Source organism: Aegilops tauschii, chromosome 6 (assembly GCF_002575655.3).
Source record: "Aegilops tauschii subsp. strangulata cultivar AL8/78 chromosome 6, Aet v6.0, whole genome shotgun sequence".
Taxonomy (NCBI): domain Eukaryota; kingdom Viridiplantae; phylum Streptophyta; class Magnoliopsida; order Poales; family Poaceae; genus Aegilops; species Aegilops tauschii.
Window position 1 is genome coordinate 450,948,835 of NC_053040.3, and position 23,751 is coordinate 450,972,585.

Genomic DNA, 23,751 nt, shown 5'->3' on the forward strand with positions numbered 1-23,751 from the left:
CCGGGAAGGATCTGTCGCTATGGCGCACCTCGGTCCAATTCCTCCCAGTGGAAGATGCGGCGGAGGTCGTTGGAGCTCGTGAGGTGGAGAGAGGGTGTTTTTCCGTTTCTTTTTATTAGTTTTTGCTAGTCTCCACATGTAAGTTAGAGAGGGAGGTTGGAGAGGGTTTTTTCCCTTTCTTTTTTGCTTTTTTCTTCTTTAGGCCCCACATGTAAGTGATACACAAAGGTGACAGAGTTTTTCTTTTCTTTTTACAAGGTAGGTCCAACGTGTAAGTGAATAAGCTTAGAGGGGCAATTATGTCCAAGAAATGTCTGGATGACTGTCAAAGGCCTTTGACCAGATGGAAACGGCATGGAAGGGTATTTCCATAGGGCTCCTAACGAAATATATCGAAAGGCAACTAGAGCGTCGGTCTCAGGATGTCACAACAAGAGAATTTAGGAGCCATCTTAGTTAATCTAGCAAAGCTTATTATTTGTTTGTGTAATAGAAGGGTAAGATACCATGGAAAAATTAAATAGGGATGGGCCAATATATGACCTTTTTAATTCCAGCTAAATTGCAAATACAGAAAAATAATGTAGTCGACATTTTTATACTTTCAGTATTACTATACATGCTTAGCAAGCAAACGTAGGAAGCTGATACTGACAGTTGTTACCTCCAGACAGGCGATCTTGAACTCATGTTGCGCTCTTCCTATAACTGAGAAAAACAGAGGAAACGTCAGAAGATGCTAAAAACTAATTTATATTGCAGTAAAAGAAGCAAATATTTCATTATTAATAGCAAATTTTCTATGGTTAATCAGATGGTCAACTACAGATCATCCCAGTAGAGTTAAGTGAATCCAAATGACAAACTAATTTGCTAGAACCTTAATGATGTTACCTTCTAGGTAGAGTGAAGGGAACAATCCATCGGGTGAAATTACCACAGGTCCAGTAGGCATATCTTAGCAAGGGATGAGAATCCTTCAACGCTGCTGATGTTGCTTCTGCTGCTATGACTTTCTTCGGAGACTATCCATGTAACATTGTAGCAAGAACTAATATATATATACTGTAGTTCCTTAAGGGATGGAAGATTGCTTCTCCACACATGCAGAGGATAGATGTCAACAATTGGCGGTGTCGCATTTCCAAATAAGTGAGGGAGGTGAGTTCAAGGAAGCAGCTCACAAAGTGGTCAATGGAATAGTCTGGTTTCTAAAGGAATAGCTTTCTAAGAGAAGTGAGACCACAGAGCCTTGCCAATTGATTTAATCACAATCTTCTATGGTTAACTCTTCAAGATGATTAATGTTGTCTGAACGTGTTGTATTGTCAAGTGACCCCTCTAACATGACAAAGAATGGTATGCTCTTCAAGTTGTCACACCTACTAAATTCAAGGGAACGCAACCTTGGCAGGAGGTTGGGCTGGAGCCAGCTAGGACAAGATTCACCTCTGTAATCCTCTACATGCAAATGTTGGAGATTCCAGTGAGGTAACATTTCCATCTGGTTTTCCAACAAATCCTCCGCCTCAGGATTATGCAAACCAGACCATTTGAGGCAGAGTTTCCCAAAGTGGTCCTTGCTATAAGCTAAACTCTTTGAATTGATTTTTTCTAAACTGAGGGAATCGCTGAGGCTGGAGGAAACCTTTCAATCACACAACTGTCAGTCGGTAACTTTTAGATGATGCAGATGACAAACCGATGAAGGAAATGTGTTGAAAGTAGCACTACCAAATAAATGAAGGTAACACAGATGCTTTAAGTTGCCCATGCTCTCAGGTAGCTGTTGTACTCTGGAAAGTTTAAAACTCAAAATCTCTTGCACTGCGATATGAATCACCACATACCAGGGACCGTAATTTTTTCTTATTGCATATGCTTTTCAATTCATAACACTGAACATCTCCGTTTGTAAATATTCACAGATGATGAATGTTTGAAGGAACTTTATCTAAGTCACTAGCATGCCTTATAATGAAGCACTCATCATTTGAGATTAGTTGTGCCGTATCATGCATCAGATCATGAATTACATGCCATCACTCTTTGGTGATGCTTTCTGAAAGAATGAACGATTTGCAAGGGCGTCAAAACAGAGTGATGCTTCTTGAGGTCCCACTACATATCCTTGTGCAATCCAAATATCAGCTAGAAATTCCCTCCTAAATTTGTGATCCATGGGAAATATTGCACAGTTTGAGAGGCATCTCTTCAATTTCTGTGGTGGGCACATATTGTTGGGGAACGTAGTAATTTCAAAAAAAATTCCTACGCACACGCAAGATCATGGTGATGCATAGCAACGAGAGGGGAGAGTGTTGTCCACGTACCCTCGTAGACCGAAAGCGGAAGCGTTATCACAACGCGGTTGATGTAGTTGTACGTCTTCACGATCCGACCGATCAAGTACCGAACGCACGGCACCTCCGAGTTCTACACACGTTCAGCTCGATGACGTCCCTCGAACTCCGATCCAGCCGAGTGTTGAGGGAGAGTTTCGTCAGCACGACGGCGTGGTGACGATGATGATGTTCCACCGACGCAGGGCTTCGCCTAAACTCCGCAACGGTATTATCGAGGTGTAATATGGTGGAGGGGGGCACCGCACACGGCTAAAAGATCAATAGATCAATTGTTGTGTCTCTGGGGTGCCCCCCTGCCCCCGTATATAAAGGAGCAAGGGGGAGGCAGCCGGCCAAGGGGAGAGAGGCGCGCCAGGAGGGGGAGTCCTACTCCCACCGGGAGTAGGACTCCTCCTTTCCTTGTTGGAATAGGAGAAGGGAAGGGGGAAGGAGAAAGAAGGAAGGGGGCGCCCCCCTCCCTAGTCCAATTCGGACTAGCCCATGGGGAGGGGTGCGGCCACCCTTTGGGGTCTTTCTCTCCTTTCCCGTATGGCCCATTAAGGCCCAATACGAATTCCCGTAACTCTCCGGTACTCCGAAAAATACCCGAATCACTCGGAACCTTTCCGAAGTCCGAATATAGTCGTCCAATATATCGATTTTTACGTCTCGGCCATTTCGAGACTCCTCGTCATGTCCCCGATCTCATCCGGGACTCCGAACTCCTTCGGTACATCAAAACTCAATAAAACTGTCATCGTAACGTTAAGCGTGCGGACCCTACGGGTTCGAGAACTATGTAGACATGACCGAGACACCTCTCCGGTCAATAACCAATAGCGGGACCTGGATGCCCATATTGGCTCCCACATATTCTACGAAGATCTTTATCGGTCAGACCGCATAACAACATACATTGTTCCCTTTGTCATCGGTATGTTACTTGCCCGAGATTCGATCGTCGGTATCTCGATACCTAGTTCAATCTCGCTACCGGAAAGTCTCTTTACTCGTTCCGTAATACATCATCCCGCAACTAACTCATTAGTCACAATGCTTGCAAGGCTTATAGTGATGTGTATTACCGAGTGGGCCCAGAGATACCTCTCCGACAATCGGAGTGACAAATCCTAATCTCGAAATACGCCAACCCAACAAGTACCTTTGGAGACACCTGTAGAGCACCTTTATAATCACCCATTTACGTTGTGACGTTTGGTAGCACACAAAGTGTTCCTCCGGTAAACGGGAGTGGCATAATCTCATAGTCATAGGAACATGTATAGGTCATGAAGAAAGTAATAGCAACATACTAAACGATCGGGTGCTAAGCTAACGGAATGGGTCAAGTCAATCACGTCATTCTCCTAATGAGGTGATCTCGTTAATCAAATGACAACTCATGTCTATGGCTAGGAAACATAACCATCTTTGATTAACGAGCTAGTCAAGTAGAGGCATACTAGTGACACTCTGTTTGTCTATGTATTCATACATGTATTATGTTTCCGGTTAATACAATTCTAGCATGAATAATAAACATTTATCATGATATAAGGAAATATATAATACTTTATTATTGCCTCTAGGGCATATTTCCTTCAGTCTCCCACTTGCACTAGAGTCAATAATCTAGTTCACATCGCCATGTGATTTAACATCAATAATTCACATCACCATGTGATTAACACCCATAGTTCACATCTCTATGTGACCAACACTCAAAGGGTTTACTAGAGTCAATAATCTAGTTCACATCGCTATGTGATTAACACCCAAAGAGTACTAAGGTGTGATCATGTTTTGATTGTGAGATAATTTTAGTCAACGGGTCTGTCACATTCAGATCCGTAAGTATTTTGCAAATTTCTATGTCTACAATGCTCTACACGGAGCTACTCTAGCTAATTGCTCCCACTTTCAATATGTTTCTAGACCGAGACTTAGAGTCATCTAGATTTAGTGTCAAAACTTGCATCGACGTAACCCTTTACGACGAACCTTTTGTCACTTCCATAATCGAGAAACATATCCTTATTCCACTAAGGATAATTTTGACCGTTGTCCAGTGATCTACTCCTAGATCACTATTGTACTCCCTTGCCAAAATCAGTGTAGGGTATACAATAGATCTGGTACACAGCATGGCATACTTCATAGAACCTATGGCCGAGGCATAGGGAATGACTTTCATTCTCTTTCTATCTTCTGCCGTGGTCGGGCTTTGAGTCTTACTCAATTTCACACCTTGTAACACAGGCAAGAACTCTTTCTTTGACTGTTCCATTTTGAACTACTTCAAAATCTTGTTAAGGTATGTACTCATTGAAAAACTTATCAAGCGTCTTCATCTATCTCTGTAGATCTTGATGCTCAATATGTAAGCAGCTTCACCGAGGTCTATCTTTGAAAAACTTCTTTCAAACACTCCTTTATGCTTTGCAGAATAATTCTACATTATTTCCGATCAACAATATGTCATTCACATATACTTATCAGAAATGCTGTAGTGCTCCCACTCACTTTCTTGTAAATACAGGCTTCACCGCAAGTCTGTATAACACTATATTCTTTGATCAACTTATCAAAGTGTATATTCCAACTCCGAGATGCTTGCACCAGTCCATAGATGGATCGCTGGAGCTTGCATATTTTGTTAGCACCTTTAGGATTAACAAAACCTTCTGGTTGCATCATATACAACTCTTCTTTAATAAATCCATTAATGAATGCAGTTTTGTTTATCCATTTGCCAGATTTCATAAAATGCGGCAATTGCTAACATGATTCAGACAGACTTTAAGCATAGATACGAGTGAGAAACTCTCTCATCGTAGTCAACACCTTGAACTTGTCGAAAACCTTTTGCGACGATTCTAGCTTTGTAGATAGTAACACTACTATCAGCGTCTGTCTTCCTCTTGAAGATCCATCTAATCTCAATGGCTCGCCGATCATCGGGCAAGTCAACCAAAGTCCATACTTTGTTCTTCATACATGGATCTCATCTCAGATTTCATGGCCTCAAGCCATTTCCCGGAATCTGGGCTCATCATCGCTTCCTCATAGTTCGTAGGTTCGTCATGGTCAAATAACATGACCTCCAGAACAGGATTACCGTACCACTCTGGTGTGGATCTCACTCTGGTTTACCTACGAGGTTTGGTAGTAACTTGATCTGAAGTTACATGATCATCATCATTAACTTCCTCACTAATTGGTGTAGGAGTCACAGGAACAGATTTCTGTGATGAACTACTTTCCAATAAGGGAGCAGGTACAGTTACCTCATCAAGTTCTACTTTCCTCCCACTCACTTCTTTCGAGAGAAACTCCTTCTCTAGAAAGGATCCATTTTTAGCAACGAATGTCTTGCCTTCAGATCTGTGATAGAAGGTGTACCCAACTGTCTCCTTTGGGTATCCTATGAAGACACATTTCTCCGATTTGGGTTTGAGCTTATCAGGATGAAACTTTTTCACATAAGCATCGCAACCCCAAAATTTTAAGAAACGACAACTTTGGTTTCTTGCTAAACCTTAGTTCATAAGGTGTCGTCTCAACGGATTTTGATGGTGCCCTATTTAACGTGAATGCAGCTGTCTCTAATGCATAACCCCAAAACGATAGTGGTAGATCGGTAAGATACATCATATATCGCACCATATCTAATAAAGCACGATTACGACGTTCGGACACACCATTACACCGTGGTGTTCCAGGTGGCGTGAATAGTGAAACTTTTTCACATTGTTTTAACTGAAGGCCAAACTCGTAACTCAAATACTCTTCTCTACGATCAGATCGTAGAAACTTTATTTTTCTTATTACGATGATTTTCCACTTCACTCTGAAATTATATGAACTTTTCAAATGTTTCAGACTTATGTTTCATTAAGTAGATATACCCATATCTGCTCAAATCATCTGTGAAGGTGAGAAAATAACGATATCCGCCACGAGCCTCAATATTCATTGGACCACATACATCTGTATGTATGACTTCCAACAAATCTGTTGCTCTCTCCATAGTTTCGGAGAACGGCGTTTTAGTCATCTTGCCCATGAGGCATGGTTCGCAAGCATCAAGTGATTCATAATCAATTGATTCCAAAATCCCATCAGTATGGAGTTTCTTCATGCGCTTTACACCAATATGACCTAAACAACAGTGCCACAAATAAGTTGCACTATCATGATTAACTTTGCATCTTTTGGCTTCAATATTATGAATATGTGTATCACTACGATCGAGATCCAACAAACCATTTTTGTTGGTGTGTACCCATGAGGCATGGTTCGCAAGCATCAAGTGATTCATAATCAATTGATTCCAAAATCCCATCAGTATGGAGTTTCTTCATGCGCTTTACACCAATATGACCTAAACAGCAGTGCCACAAATAAGTTGCACTATCATGGTTAACTTTGCATCTTTTGGCTTCAATATTATGAATATGTGTATCACTACGATCGAGATCCAACAAACCATTTTTGTTGGTGTGTATGACCATAAAAGGGTTTTATTCATGTAAACAGAACAACAATTGTTCTCTAACTTAAATGAATAACCGTATTGCAACAAACATGATCAAATCATATTCATGCTCAACGCAAACACCAAATAACATTTATTTAGTTTCAACACTAATCCCAAAAGTATAGGGAGTGTGCGATGATGATCATATCAATCTTGGAACTACTTCCAACACACATCGTCACCTCGCCTTTTACTAGTCTCTGTTTATTCTGCAACTCCCGTTTTCGAGTTACTACTCTTTAGCAACTGAACCAGTATCAAATACTGAGGGGTTGCTATAAACACTAGTAAGTACACATCAATAACATGTATATCCAATATACCTTTGTTCACTTTGCCATCCTTCTTATCCACCAAATACTTGGGGCAGTTCTGCCTCCAGTGACCAGTCCCTTTGCAGTAGAAGCACTTAGTCTCAGGCTTAGGTACAGACTTGGGCTTCTTCACTTGAGTAGCAACTTGCTTGCCGTTCTTTTTGAAGTTCCCCTTCTATCCCTTTGCCCTTTTCTTGAAACTAGTGGTCTTGTTAACCATCAACACTTGATGCTCTTTCTTGATTTCTACCTTCGTCGATCTCAGCATCGCGAAGAGCTCGGGAATTACTTTCTTCATCCCTTGCATACTATAGTTCATCACGAAGTTCTACTGACTTGGTGATGGTGACTAGAGAATTCTGTCAATCACTATTTTATCTAGAAGATTAACTCCCACTTGATTCAAGCGATTGTAGTACCCAGACAATCTGAGCACATGCTCACTAGTTGAGCGATTCTCCTCCATCTTTTAGCTATAGAACTTGTTGGAAACTTCATATCTCTCAACTCGGGTATTTGCTTGAAATATTAACTTCAACTCCTGGAACATCTCATATGGTCCATGACGTTCAAAACGTCTTTGAAGTCCCGATTCTAAGCCGTTAAGCATGGTGCACTTAACTATCAAGTAGTCATCATATTGAGCTAGCCAAACGTTCATAACGTCTGCATCTGCTCCTGCAATAGGTCTGTCACCTAGTGGTGCAACAAGGACATAATTTTTCTGTGCAGCAATGAGGATAATCCTCAGATCACGGATCCAATCCGCATCTTTGCTACTAACATCTTTCAACATAATTTTTCTCTAGGAACATATCAAAAAATAAACACAGGGAAGCAACAACGCGAGCTATTGATCTATAACATAATTTGCAAAATACTATCAGGACTAAGTTCATGATAATTTTAAGTTCAATTAATCATATTACTTAAGAACTCCCACTTAGATAGACATCCCTCTAATCATCTAAGTGATTACGTGATCCAAAGCAACTAAACCATGTCCGATTAACACGTGAGATGGAGTAGTTTCAATGGTGAACATCACTATGTTGATCATATCTACTATATGATTCACGCTCGACCTTTCGGTCTCTGTGTTCTGAGGCCATATCTGGATATGCTAGGCTCGTCAAGTTTAACCTGAGTATTCCGCGTGTGCAACTGTTTTGCACCCGTTGTATTTGAACGTAGAGCCTATCACACCCGATTAACACGTGGTGTCTCAGCACGAAGAACTTTCGCAACGGTGCATACTCAGGGAGAACACTTTATCTTGAAATTTTAGTGAGAGATCATCTTATAATGCTACCGTCAATCAAAGCAAGATAAGATGCATAAAGGATTAACATCACATGCAATCAATATAAGTGATATGATATGGCCATCATCATCTTGTGCTTGTGATCTCCATCTCCGAAGCACCGTGCTTGTGATCTCCATCTCCGAAGCACCGTCATGATCACCATCGTCACCGGCGCGACATCTTGATCTCCATCGTAGTATCGTTGTCGTCTCGCCAACTAATTTCTTTTACGACTATCACTACCGCTTAGTGATAAAGTAAAACTATTACATGGCGATTGCATCTCATACAATAAAGCGACAACCATATGGCTCCTGCCAGTTGCCAATAACTCGGTTACAAAACATGATCATCTCATACAACAAATTATATCACATCATGTCTTGACCATATCACATCACAACATGCCCAGTAAAAACAAGTTAGACGTCCTCTATTTTGTTGTTGCAAGTTTTACGTGGCTGCTACGGGCTTAGCAAGAACCGTACTTACCTACGCATCAAAACCACAACGATAGTTTGTCAAGTTGGTGCTGTTTTAACCTTCGCAAGGAACGGGCGTAGCCACACTCGGTTCAACTAAAGTGAGAGAGTCAGACACCCGCCAGTCACCTTTAAGCAACGAGTGCTCCGAACGGTGAAACCAGTCTCGCGTAAGCGTACGCGTAATGTCGGTCCGGGCCGCTTCATCTCACAATACCGCTGAACCAAAGTATGACATGCTGGTAAGCAGTATGACTTATATCGCCCACAACTCACTTGTGTTCTACTCGTGCATAGCATCAACGCATAAAACCAGGCTCGGATGCCACTGTTGGGGAACGTAGTAATTTCAAAAAAATTCCTACGCACACGCAAGATCATGGTGATGCATAGAAACGAGAGGGGAGAGTGTTGTCCACGTACCCTCGTAGACCGAAAGCGGAAGCGTTATCACAACGCGGTTGATGTAGTCGTACGTCTTCTCGATCCGACCGATCAAGTACCGAACGCACGGCACCTCCGAGTTCTACACACGTTCAGCTCGATGACGTCCCTCGAACACCGATCCAGCCGAGTGTTGAGGGAGAGTTTCGTCAGCACGACGGCGTGGTGACGATGATGATGTTCCACCGACGCAGGGCTTCGCCTAAGCTCCGCAACGGTATTATCGAGGTGTAATATGGTGGAGGGGGGCACCGCACACGGCTAAGAGATCAATAGATAAATTGTTGTGTCTCTGGGATGCCCCCCTGCCCCCCGTATATAAAGGAGCAAGGAGGAGGCAGCCGGCCAAGGGGAGAGAGGCGCGCCAGGAGGGGGAGTCCTACTCCCACCGGGAGTAGGACTCCACCTTTCCTTGTTGGAATAGGAGAAGGGAAGGGGGAAGGAGAAAGAAGGAAGGGGGCGCCCCCCTCCCTAGTCCAATTCGGACTAGCCCATGGGGAGGGGTGCGGCCAGCCTTTGGGGTCTTTCTCTCCTTTCCCGTATGGCCCATTAAGGCCCAATACGAATTCCCGTAACTCTCCGGTACTCCGAAAAATACCCGAATCACTCGGAACCTTTCCGAAGTCCGAATATAGTCGTCCAATATATCGATCTTTACGTCTCGGCCATTTCGAGACTCCTCGTCATGTCCCCGATCTCATCCGGGACTCCGAACTCCTTCGGTACATCAAAACTCAATAAAACTGTCATCGTAACGTTAAGCGTGCGGACCCTACGGGTTCGAGAACTATGTAGACATGACCGAGACACCTCTCCGGTCAATAACCAATAGCGGGACCTGGATGCCCATATTGGCTCCCACATATTCTACGAAGATCTTTATCGGTCAGACCGCATAACAACATACGTTGTTCCCTTTGTCATCGGTATGTTACTTGCCCGAGATTCGATCGTCGGTATCTCGATACCTAGTTCAATCTCGTTACCGGCAAGTCTCTTTACTCGTTCCGTAATACATCATCCCGCAACTAACTCATTAGTCACAATGCTTGCAAGGCTTATAGTGATGTGTATTACCGAGTGGGCCCAGAGATACCTCTCCGACAATCGGAGTGACAAATCCTAATCTCGAAATACGCCAACCCAACTAGTACCTTTGGAGACACCTGTAGAGCACCTTTATAATCACCCATTTACGTTGTGACGTTTGGTAGCACACAAAGTGTTCCTCCGGTAAACGGGAGTGGCATAATCTCATAGTCATAGGAACATGTATAGGTCATGAAGAAAGCAATAGCAACATACTAAACGATCGGGTGCTAAGCTAACGGAATGGGTCAAGTCAATCACGTCATTCTCCTAATGAGGTGATCTCGTTAATCAAATGACAACTCATGTCTATGGCTAGGAAACATAACCATCTTTGATTAACGAGCTAGTCAAGTAGAGGCATACTAGTGACACTCTGTTTGTCTATGTATTCATACATGTATTATGTTTCCGGTTAATACAATTCTAGCATGAATAATAAACATTTATCATGATATAAGGAAATATATAATACTTTATTATTGCCTCTAGGGCATATTTCCTTCACATATAGCTCAGTCAAAGGGTTGGCAGAATGCCAAACTTGTTTTGTTCTATTTGCCAGAGTTCACTTTCCATTATATTTTCCCAGTGTATTGTACTTAGCTCCACTCCCAACAAGCGCCCAATAGTCCTGGCAGCCAATGGAGAGAACCCTTCAACTTTGGAACAATTTTTTCACCAATGCACTCCAATGACTCCTGGTTGTTGCAAGAACTCGTGGAACCAAATGGACAATATTTGAAGAAATGCCAGAATACCTCATCTTGTAAGCCCTTTAATTCATAACTAGTGGCTGGGGTGCGCCCTTGGCGCGTCTCCTGTGCATACCTGTGCGCACTTGCCTTGGTTGTGCAGCTATTCACGTGCAAATGCGGGTCAGAGTACAGTTAACGGAAACTTAGGAGAAAAAATGCTCATCAAGAGACATAGCAAGGTAGGTGCATATTATAAGATAAGTAAGAGTCTTACAAGGTGGATGATGAGCACAACATTGAACTGAAATCAAAGGCTAACATGCTCCAAAAGAAAAACGATCTTCAAAAGGGAAGTAGAGTTCATCAGACCATCACATCTCAGGATTATGAAGTCTTAGAGATTAACTAAAGATGATGGATAGTTCATTTATATATATATAGAAGGTGCTGATGACGACGTTGTGTCTAGAGACGATGGACGGTGAGGGACAGGCAGCGCCCTTCCTTGAATACCATCTTCTCTGAACTTTAAGTTTGCAATGAACTTAATACATTCTTCAAGACCAGCAAAACTTGTGGATTCTCGAAAAGATTTTTTCTGACCATAGTATTCGAACCTGTTGAAGTAGAAGGAACCAAATAAGCACCATATTTATTTGAATCGGTTAAAGAACAAGCAGACCTATGCAGATAAGGGATGTAGTGTGTTGCATGCATTAGGAACAAAATATTCAAGCAGCACCATCAAATTGCTGGTAAAAGTGGGTAGAGCAAAAGCATGTATTTAAGGAGAGCACCTCCTAATCAAAGTTTCAATGGTATGGGATACCTCTTGAGTTCTGAAACTTGAACTAAGACTTTGAGCTTTCCTAGTACTCCCTCCGATCTATATTACTTGAAGTTGGTCTAGTACAACTTAGTTGGAAGGAGTAATAGCTAACATCTTTGGAATCACAGAAAAACATTGGTATATTATGCCTAACGCCATACCTCATGATCCATCATAAGTTGACTACATAAAAACATTGGTATATTATGCCTAACGCCATACCTCTTGATTCATCATAATTTGATTTTCCTGGAGTGCGTCACTGAAACTAATCAAGGTAATGATCCCAGATGTGAATATGAACCATTAAAACATAAAGATCAAAGACTGGGAGATGGGAATTAGAATGGAGCAACTTGGTCAACAATTGATACCCCAATTACGAAATAGCGCACCTCATAAAACTAACAGACACAATTTTAGAAGTTTCGGTTAGTCGTTCAATAAAAACCTTTAATCTCCAAGCTTCTGTGTCTTGCAGCGGAAACTTGATAGCTCCAGATGGTTGGAATAACCGATATACTTGATCCCATGTTGTCATGCCCTCCATCCTTCCATATGAACCCCCATGACTTGACTCCAAAATACTGTCGGTTGTAAAAGAAGCAATGATAAACCACAAATGTAAGCTCCTCATAGGATGAGCTCTAAACAGTAAGTTAGCAGGGTACAATACATCCTCGTCGATGATATTAGTACATGCTTAAAACAACATTTGTACCTAGGAAGTTGGTCGTCCATTATATCTCTCATTACAACCTCTAGCATATCTTGAAAAATCCTGCTGGATCATTTAAAAGGGGCACACTATTACACCAAATACAGATAAGAAACAAACATATTTCAGACTGAAGCATATTTATTTTGGCTCCTAATATCGATAGTTAGAGAAGTTAAGAGTTTAGGCACTATTTGGAATAATCTGAACATGCAAAGGAAATCCTAGTAACTAAGATGCAGCATGAATGATAGGTATGGAACCAGAAAAATCAGCAAGCAAGGTGAAAAATGTGCCTATTTGGAATAATCTGAGCATGCAAAGGAAAACCTAGTAACTAAGATGCAACACGAACGATAGGTACGGAACTAGAACAATAAGCAAGAGGTGAAAAATGCACAGGCTCCTACAAGGACTCACCTTGAAGCCGACGATGCCTTGCAGTACACGCCTGTCCCCAAAGGACTTATGCACATCCCTACATTCTACAAGGACATCATGCTCATCACGAATCTGTTTGCCCAAATCCCAGTTCTTAGAAAGCTAGAACCCTGCACCACGATCAAAACAAAACGTCATTCACCAAGCTGAGCAGAATTGGTAACAAGCAAGATGCAAATCTTAATCTTCAAGGGCAACGGTGCCTTCCACAATGGGGATAGCCACTATAGAGCCGGCATACGACATAATGCCTGATAGGTCAAACTAACGGAGAATTCACCTGAAGGAGAAAGGCTCCAAGAAACAGTGTCAGGGTCCTGGGACAGAGGAAGAGGGACTACTTCCCTCAGGTCTGTCCATTCCCGTACCTCATCTGGTCCGAATGAGTGGCGGAACGCAATGTTCCATCCCTCCTCCAAAGCAGCCGCAGATACAAGAATGGCCGGGTCATCACAAATCGCAAAGAGCCTCGGGAACCGCAAGCGGAGAGGCTCGCTCTCAAGCCATGGGTCCAACCAAATTTGGGTCCCAGACCCATTGCCAACCGAGAAACGCAAACCCAGCCTAATCTCTTCCTTGATGGCCAGAATAGATTTCCAGAACTGGGACCCAGCCGAGTGTGAGCAAGCCATGAGGGGTTGGCCCTGCAAGTACTTGGACTCAACCAGCTACAGCCACAACCCCCCATCTCCCCGCAAGATCCGCCAAACCCAACGCAGCATAAGCACAAAGTTCATCCGGCGAGATGCAGGGATGCCCAACCCACCTCGGTCCTTCGGCAAGCAAATGTCAGCCCACTTCACCATATGGTACTTGGGCCGACCATCCCCTGCCTGCCAGAAGAACCTAGCCAGCTCCTTGTCAAAGGAGCTATGCACACCTTCGGGTAAGATGTACATCCCCGTCATATACATGGGGAGGCTGGCAAGGTTAGAGCTAATGAGGACAGTATTGCCTCCGTGACAGTCTGCCTTCGGGGACCGAGGTGTTGAAACGTCATGGTCCGGGCAATGGCCTTTGCCCTTTGTGCCATGTCTCGGAAACGGGAACGCACATTTTGTTCTCTTGCGTAGCAGCGTAGGCACTTTGGTGCTTTGTTCGTGAGGCTCTAGGGACAGAGTGGGAGGCTCATGACCTTGCAGTGTTCTGCAGGTTAGGGCCACTCAGGTTGGCCGTAAAAGCCGACTGTTCTGGCTCGTCTTCGCGGCTATGATGTGGACTCTCTGGACTACTCGCAACAAGATGGTGATTGAGCGGGTGTTCCCGCGACGTGCTTCTGACTCGTTCTTCAAATTTCTTGCCTTCTTGCAGCACTGGCATCCGCTCGCTAGGCCGAGGGATCGTGATCGACTTCAGCTATTCCTGGATGCCCTGGTGTCTACCGCGCGTCGGCTCTCCGACCGCTCGCATGTTTCGTAGCTTGCCCCTGGAGGCCTTTTTGTTTCTTCTTCTTCTTTCATTTGGGCGTCTTTGTGCTGTGGCCCCAGCATTTCTCTTTTATGATTATGCTTGAGATGTGGTTGTATGGACGTATGCTTTATCTATAAAGCGGGGCGAAAGCCTGTCTCGAGAGCAAGATGCAAATACCAGAGTAGCAGACGGGGCCAAATCTGATACGAAAAAATTACAGGGCACAAGAGATTTTCAAGAAACTAAACACTGCTAGAGCATGTCCCTGGATGTGCATGGATGCAGAAAATCTCGTTGGGATATAGAGCTGGAAATCTGGGACTTAGGGTGTTCTAGAGCATCCGTGTCATCCAAGTGAGAGGAGAATAGCCTTTGTCTTTAGGACATGCTTGCTGAACATGCAAGTTCCCTAGACGAAGGATGAGTATAACTGATGAAGCTTTATGCAGTCTATTGGTGCCCATCTCGTACAGAGCTATTGCCAAGAGCGCCTTCGCATCTAACGTCGTGCGCCAAAGCTGGTCATAGGGGACCACACGCAGCTTGATCAGCTCGCCATGGTCCCGCAGGCCCGTTTCCTTCCCTTGGAGAGCCTAATAGTCTCCTCGTCCACGTGCCCCCCTATAAAGGAACATGCCAATCTCTTCGTCATAGCCACCCTGGTAAAAAGAGGAAGATGTTTAGTCGAGGTATTGCACAACCAGGAGCAAGTGTAAGTTCTTAGAACAGGTGTCGAAATTGCGTCAACATGGATCAAGAGAACTTTTCCATTCCAGGTATATGATGCCAAATGAACATCCCATTTATAGAAGTTTTGCTGAATCACATGACAGAATTTCTATGCAGTACTCTTTGCTATGTTTCCAAGCAGCATATATAGCAGGATTATTACAGATCTGCAAAGTTATTGCAAACTGAATTCATTCGGCTGTCTTCTGATTTTTTGTGTTGCGTGTGATTCTCAACAAAAACATATTGGTATAATGAGGCAAGGAACCCAAACTACGTATATCAAATGTTATCATCGGGTCTACCCAATGCACGGAAGCCAATCTGAGTCAAGTTATGTTATTCTTTTCTGAAACAGAAGTTATGCCTTAATTGTGAACTGAAGGGAATGCAGGCCACTTACCGGTGATGGTAGCATTCTCCACCCAGTAGCAGGGTCCAGCAAAGCAGTAAGATCAACCGTGCTCTCTAGATTTAACTTTATACCAGTTTCTTCTTCGACCTAGCAACAATCCAAGTATAATTAGCGAACAGTGGCGTATACATTAACTGAATACTTGGTACTTCAGAAATTAAGTCCAATTCATGGCAGTGGCAGCAAGATTGGTGTATGTCTTGTGAACCAAATCGAGCTAAAACAGGGCTAGTGTGACTGACTAGCTGCAATAGCATGCAAAATTCAGTGGATATAAACTGTATATTTGGGGAAAGAATATACTAATCTCTCGGACTGCGGTGATGTGACTCGATTAGGCTCGGTTTCTTGGTAGCTAAGATAACATTTTCTTTTGCAGTTTCTTGGAAGTTTTAGAGAAACATGAGTTACCTCCTTTATGTTCACTAACTCCTATATCATTGTTTCAGCAAGGGTCACTTGCTGATGAAGATTTCCAATTCTCTCTGAAGATTGAGATTGTGTAGGTCAAAAAACTAAGGGCAAACCCGAGTAGTGGGAACCAATTAAAGGTGGAAGTATAAAAATCTCAGAAAACAAAGACATAGTAAGTTGGAGATTTAGAACTTTACATGTGCATAGCTATTCCCATCGAATTGAATAAAAATATCAATTCACCCACGATTCTGACCTAATCGATTTGGATGGAACTGCCACTTTCCCCAAAAAGTTCTGAAAATCCCGATGGAGACCATAGAAGCTACAGACATGCAACAGTGATATCTCTACATCTAAACGTTGCTGTGATATCTCACTAATATTGGGCCAGTGTTTGGCAGACATCATATTTGGAAGTTGAAAGTGTGGATTAAGATTAAAAATTGCACATGATTTTTACAACCTAAGGTAATCGTCAGTAAAGATAATCTGGTCATACAAAAAATCATCACGCATAAAAACTGAGGATTTAATTTATTTTTAGATTAGCGACCCCTGTTGCTGCAGTTGCTAGCCGGTTGACTAAGACCTGATTTATATATTACACATCATAGCAGCCTTTTTGATAAACTATCTACTACATATTATTCTTTTGGTACATGGAAATGTTTGTGTACCCTTTTCTTTTATACTGAAGCGTACTTACAGAGATAAATCCAGAGGTCTAGTCTCAAGTCATAATCCGGTGAAAAAAATTCTAGATCCAAGAAAAGTGCCTTTCTTCTAGTATACTACTATGTTATTTGGCTTAGCAAGTGACGTTGGAGGAATCAAGAAGGTACATGAGATGACTTTTGAAGGAGGAAGTAAGGATGAGACCTCACCTGGCTGAGGCTGTACTAGAAAACGAGGATTTCCTTCTCACAGGTGGCCTCGGCAATCTCCGGCAACCGGTCCACGAAGCCATCGCTGGCCGGCGATGCGCGCATCGCAGATCCTTTCCTCGCCCCTACAGAAACCCCAACCACCCTTCTGCAGACGAAAGGATTCGCAGAGCACGCACGGATCAGCAACGAGCACGCACATGGAGTGGCAGCGGCGGGGAAGGGAGGAAGATACCTGCGTGCAAGGAGATGAGGAGGAGGAGAGAAGTGGAGGCGCCGGCGCTAGGGTTTGGGCGTCGCGCACCAGAGTTGGGGCTCCACTAGGTGGCCACGGACGTCGTCGTCCCATTCTCCATCCCAGCCTCCCACGGCAAGGCCGGAACCGGATCGCGCCGCTGCCTCCTGCAAGGCGGACCATGGGTCGAAACCAGCACCTGCACCTTCTCCTCCCACCTACTCCTCCGCCAGCTCTTTACCATTGCCGGTGCTGCTCCTCCGTCAGCTCTGAGGCATCGTCGGCCCTTGCATAGGCATGGAAACGAAGACGAGGACGTGGGCGTGGCGCTCGATGGTTGCCTTCGTGGGTAAGGAAGATGAGGCCCTCCGTCGCATTACCTGGGGGAGGCGTTATCCTAGGACTGGACGGTAGGATAGACGGTTGGCTTGATTTTTTTATTGCTTCCGCCGATCAGCACAGTGAATAAGTGATGAGGTGGATGCCTCCACGATCGCCCTTACCGCGCACGTTAATGTGTTTAATTATTCATAGGGCCAACTAGCTTAGCAACCTCGGGAGATCTAGTGGTGACCAAAATCCTACTTCCTTCAGCGCCATTTTCTAAAGGTGCACAAAAGCTATTCCATTTGACCCCATCATCCTTCAAGATATCATCCCACATGTCATCAAGGACAAGTAAGAACTTGTCCTTGGCAGTATTTTAGTTTATCCATAAGAACATCCAGATTATTAGAAGACGCATCTCCTCATGAGCTCTATAATCTCTTCTTTTTTCGCGAATACGCAAAGCTTGCGTATCATTTCATTGATAGAAGGAAGAAGAAAGAGTACAATAAATGGTACAACACATGACATGAACGCAAGAAGGCATAATCATGGTGTCCGGAGCAGAGAGAGAGAGAGACGGGGTGCTTAGCCCAAACAGGGTGAAGGACACAACTAAACCCACCAAACCTAAAACTAGAGGAGCAGACCAAATCAGCAAGACGTCGAACATCTTCAATTCCAACACCGGGACACCTATAATCTCTTCTTGTTAACCTTATTATGTCAAAATCATCAAACACATGTCCAAATTATGGGGCCAAAGTGCTTCTTCACATCTGTATCTTTGCAGATTTTTTGAGCCATTGTTGCCTTTCCGGCACCACCCATGCCAACAATTGAAAACACAGGCAACTATGTCATTCTTGTTTTGCTTTCAGTCCTTTCTTTCTTCCATGCACAAACTCCTAGTGATTCCACCAACTTCTTCATTTCTTTTTCAAGTACAACCATTTTTTTTCATCATGGTTAAAGTGGGATGTTGTTTCAAAGACACAGGCAACATATGCATGGTCTGTTTATGGACGATCTAGATTTTATTTTTATTTTGTATTTTTTTGACTTTTCTGATGTAATAATCATTCGATCTGACACTGTCCTAGAATTCCAGAAAGGTGTCATACAATTGATTTGGCCCTGAATTATTTGCTGCACTCAGCCTTCAACTTGGGTGCATCATAATGAAGCTCATCAAGCAGGTCCTCTGCTTCAAAGACTCTTTAATATCCGGGAGGAAATCAACCACTTGTTTCTTATGACTTCGATACTCGACTTGATCAATGAGGTCAAACATCTTGGGCATTGTTGTCCTTAATGATAATACAGAGAAGCACCTATTTTCTGCATGATTACATTCTCTGTTAATCTATAACTTAAATACAATATCAAGCTTACATAGCACAGATTCTTAGAAAATCAACATTTATTGTTGATTTCATTTTTTGCATGAAATGCATGGCCCCGGGTAGAAAATCCATTTAAACTTCCGCACCCAGAGTATCATAATAGCGTGTTTGTGAATCAAGTTTCTGCCATCCAGTAGATCTACGGAATGTTATTTTTGTATGGGGTGGTGGCAGCTCTGTGTACTATGCCTTTTAACCGCGTTTGGTTCTGAGGCTAACCCTCAGTGGGATAGGGATAGCCAGATTTTCAGGGGATGCCGTATGTTTGGAAGGAAGGATGCGATGGCTGGGGATAACCCGATTTAGCGAATATTCCATCAAAACTGTTTGGAAGGAAGGATGCGATGGCTGGGGATAACCCGATTTAGCGAATATTCCACCAAAACTTGGCTACCGATAGCCGCGAGAAACTGGCGGACGAGGGCAGCCACCCACCCGCGCTGAAGCGTTTTCCTCCTCTCTTTTTTCTGTTCTCGCCTCTCCCACGTAGCGGCGGCAATTCCGGATCGGAGAGGCGGCGCTTGAGGCGATTCCGGATCGGAATGGGGGCGCTCGAGGACCCGGAGAACGGAGGCGCCAGCGGCAAGTTACATCGGTGCCGGCGGCTGTGTCATACAAATACGGACGGTGTAGCTCGATCCCTCTTTGTACCAGATCTGATTCATCTTTCCCTTTCTCTGAAGCTAGCACGGAGGAGCACCGAGCCGACGAATAGAATCAGCAAGCCAGCCCCGATTTGATACATACTACTGATCTGTGTTAATCCATGTCATACACTACGGGTGTCCCCTTTGATCTCTGTTTGATACTACTCCCTCCGTTTCAAAATAGATGACCCAACTTTGTACTAATTTTGTACTAAAGTTAGTACAAAATTGAGTCATCTATTTTGGAACGGAGGGAATAGTACTGAGATAATATAAATGCCTATCTATCCACTTCTCATCCTTCCAAACAACCAAATATGGCTATCCAACACAACTAATCCCATTTAACCAAACAATCAGATGTGGTTATCCCTAACCAGGTGGCTGGGGATATCACCAGCCAACCAACTTCGCCCTCGAACCAAACGGCCCCTCAGATGGTTGTGTGGCGTGATATGTACCCTTCTCATTTCATCTGTTGTGCTCTTTTTCAGGCGTATTTTCTACATTCAATAGTTCCTGATGTGTGTCGGATACTTGCCATATCAAAACAAGATTTGATTTATGTGGCCACAACTATTCTATCCAGCTCAGCCGCCTCCTCAACAAGATGTTTCCTTATCTGCTTCTATTTTTTAAGGACGGCAGATAGTATAAACAGATGAGATGTAAAAACGATTGGATTGTGTTGTGCAGTGTTTATTCCTTTATCTTGAAGTTGTTTGCTCGTTGTGGATTTTATAGTGATTTATTATCGTGTTGAAATAAAAATAATCATCTATGTAAGATCTATGAATCATGATAACCGGCATCTTCTTGAATCTAACACAAATAAATGCCACACCTAACGTCAGTATATGCTTCCTTGTTTCTGCATTACCTTATGCTGCCTTCTTTCTGCATTCTGAGTATATTTGTTTGCCTATGTTGAGAGGGAATTCAAAGGGAAGCACAAGCCAAGCAAAGATGTGTACCTTGGTGGAGGTGTGCCGATCACCTGTCATGTGTAGAGATTGGTTTACCTCAGGTAACCTGCACTGTCAATGCGGAGAGACTGGTTTATATGAGTGCGGGCATGACAACCATCAGTCTTGCCAAATGCGAATTTGCTCGCATGAAGGATGTTTCTTACCTAATCATCATTGAGAAAGTTATTTTGTAAATATTTTCATATTTCTTTGCAGGGTTATATGTGCAACACAAAAAATAGCAGGCTCCATTAAAAACTAAAAATAAGCATCCAGAATTGTTGAACATGATAGTAAAATGTTGTCTTTACATAGAAGAGTAAAGATACAAGAACGAGGGAGAATCCCTCCAAGCACACAAATCCTTAATGATGCAAAAAGATCTAAAAGGAAGGAAATAGCTGGCTGCATGACAAATGACAGATAAAAGGTGAAGTGTCTAGGTCAACACCGATGTAAAATTATCCATTCAGAGCACCCACTCAAGCACCTCATCCATGAAGACAAGACGTGCACACTTGTGCTTGACCATCTGAAGGGCCTGTCGGTCACCACCGTCGCTAGGGATCATCTCTATGCCGGTGAGCAGAGAAAAGTACCCACCTAACAGTCCTGCTGCAAAGGTCTTAGCAATGAGAAACTTGCCGCCACCCAGGGGGAGAAGCTCGAGCTGTTTTGGAAGCCACGCCTCTCCCTCAGGCAGGTTCAGATCTTCCCATACTTTGGGCGCAGTGGGCTGCTGTCCATTGTACATGGCAGAGAGGTCCGTAGCACACAGGTGGTTGGGGTTTAAGGCTGAGAAGCCAAACCACAGATTGAACTCAGGGACGTACTGAGCTCTACCACGAAAGGGCAGCATCCATTCCCCGACGTGACTCCATCCTCGAGGCTCACTATACTGGTCGCGCGGTGTCTCGAAGCTGTAGGTGCCGATGCCGCCATCGCCTGATATGTAGATTGTGGAGACACCGTCGCCATCGACCATGGTGGTGAAGGAGGTAATAAAGGATGGTTGGTACCCAGGTTGGTGGACAAAGGGAGGCGGCGATAGAAGTCGCCAATGCCATTGCGGCAACAAGTTGTTCCTCCATTTTCTGGGCGTGCGCTGAAGGACCTCAAAGCATTGTTGGGCGCCCTTCCTGGGGTTCGAATCCAGGACATACATTCTGTCTTCTTCGTCGGCGTCAGGGTGCGCCACGGACAGGCACATGGGTCTGTGTCCCTTGGGCTTGTTGAGGCGGCCTAGGCAGGTGTGGATACGATTGTCGGCGTCATACAGCCCCGCATCGCCCATCGTATTGACATACACCATTCTGCCTTCGCTGGTGGCGCGGGGGGTGAAGAGCCCGAACATATCGAGGGTGGATCCAGGAACATCTATTGCAGCGATGTTGATGCTTGGGGTCGGCAGCTCCTGGATCTGCATCGCTGGAAACGACTCGAAGTTGATGCTTGGGGTCGGCAGCTCCTGCATCTGCGTCGCTGGGAAAGATTCCTTCTTCTTGGCTACTTCAACGGCTGCTGCTTCTGCTGAACCGTAGAAGAAATTACGGTAAGGATCGATGCGGCGCACAGAATAGAAGCCTTCCGTCCAGTTCCGCGTCACAAGATTTACAAACTGCCTCTTCATCCTCGTCTCTGCAACACCACAACAAAATCGGACCTTCTTAGCATTCTCTGATAAAAGGAAAAAATAAACAGATTGCGAAGAACGTAAAGGTGGAGACTTTTGACGAATAAAATACCTGAATTTGGTGATCAACAAGCCTTTCCGCTAGATCTATATGAGGTTGGGACAAACCGGCGGCGGGGTGGTGGAGAGGGGAGGGGGGCTATGCGGCGGGGGCTGCTGAGATGGTAGCTAGGTTTTGCCGACTTGCTCTCTCTCCGGTTCCATAAGATGCGGGCGCTTGTGATCGGGCGCTTGTGATCGGCGCCTGGATCTAATTCCCGTCCGTTTCAGCCAGGTAGGCATGATTCCAGGTCTATTCCCTAGCGTCGCTGCCTAACGACGCGCCCGGCGCTTCGTCCAAATTCTCTGTACGCTAGGTGGGCCTTTAGTTGTTTTTTAATCATCTAAGCGTCTCACTGCGTTGGAGGATAGGCTCTTAGGTGGGCGCTTCATGCCGCGAAAATCCCAAATCCTTCCTTAAGCGTCTAGATAAGCATCCCTGCATTGTAGATGCCCTAAGGAGATTCCCACAGACTTGGGCCATGAGCCGAACAACAGTTTACACGAAAAGCCCATCCATTTAGGTGTCGCTGACCAGCAAATAAATAATTTTGTCTATAAAAAGCAAATAAATAAATAAATATACCTTTTTTTAATCTATGGCCAATCCGCAGACAGAGATCTTGGGCCAGATCCGTATACATTCAGCACCCTCGTTACAGCATTTGCTAAGCATGAAAAGCGATTAGAGCTATGCTTATGTGCATGAAAATTAAACCCATTGAGCATTGCATGAAGGGCGGCCAACCAGCTATGACACGTGGCGCTAGCTGATTGGCCGTGGTGAAAAAACTTTTGGGATATTATTTTTAGATGAAGGCGATGAATATTTTTAAAGGTTATTTTTTTTAGATGGAGGTGATGACCCCACATCTTTTTTTAAATGGAGGGCTATACAAAGTGGCGCTCGCTGGTAGGTTGCGTTGATAATTTTTCTTTTCTTTTCTTTTTTACTTCTTTTTCTAGATGAAGGTGAGGATTTTTTTAAATGTTTTTTAGATGGAGGCGAGGACCCCATCTATTTTTTTAATGAAAACATGCACACAATTTTCTCTGAAGCGGCACCATAGGGTAGCGCCCTAACCACTAGTACAAGAGAAATGATGGCACCCAGAGATGAGGAAGAGCGTAGCAAGCGACGAAATGCTTCGGGGAGTTGAAAGCTCCGAAAAATATGGGAGCGGACGGAGCACCACTTTGACAACTCCATAAAAATACGCTGCGGGCCGCTTCGCTTTGGCCGCTCCAGGAAGTGAGTTGTGGAGCGGAGAGCTGCCGAACATGGCATATATATACTAGTACTAACGCCCGTGCGTTGCAACGAGCTAAAAAATATAAACATGCTCCATATGGCATTATGCAACACTTCTTATAT

General features: G+C 44.0%; 1 protein-coding gene, 1 long non-coding RNA gene and 1 pseudogene across 4 annotated transcripts; all 3 read right to left on the reverse strand.

Annotated features, from left to right (window-relative positions):
• Positions 1-1,180: 1,180 nt before the first annotated feature.
• Positions 1,181-18,926, reverse strand: LOC123494543 (putative disease resistance protein RGA1; annotated as a pseudogene).
• Positions 14,867-17,655, reverse strand: LOC141026286 (uncharacterized). The gene is made up of 4 exons (XR_012188137.1): positions 17,297-17,655; positions 17,062-17,209; positions 15,749-15,847; positions 14,867-15,275 (listed from the first exon to the last, which is right to left on the reverse strand). It is a non-coding gene; the product is annotated as an uncharacterized lncRNA (long non-coding RNA).
• Positions 18,927-20,895: 1,969 nt separating the features above from the next.
• On the reverse strand, positions 20,896-22,603 carry LOC109781729 (uncharacterized). Of its 3 annotated transcripts, none has more exons than XM_020340330.4 (2): positions 22,390-22,603; positions 20,896-22,282 (listed from the first exon to the last, which is right to left on the reverse strand). In XM_020340330.4, exon 2 carries the CDS (start codon positions 22,272-22,274, stop codon positions 21,114-21,116), a length of 1,161 nt encoding a protein of 386 aa, XP_020195919.1. In that variant the 5' UTR covers positions 22,275-22,282; positions 22,390-22,603; the 3' UTR covers positions 20,896-21,113. The 3 variants fall into 3 exon arrangements, with proteins under 3 accessions (XP_020195919.1, XP_020195920.1, XP_020195918.1); XM_020340331.3 differs by having other exon boundaries at positions 22,446-22,557; XM_020340329.3 differs by having other exon boundaries at positions 22,372-22,524.
• Positions 22,604-23,751: the final 1,148 nt, after the last annotated feature.

Coding starts and splice junctions, on each gene's coding strand:
- LOC109781729 (XM_020340330.4), bottom strand. CDS start 22,274: ATGAAGAGGCAGTTTGTAAATCTTGTGACGCGGAACTGGACGGAAGGC.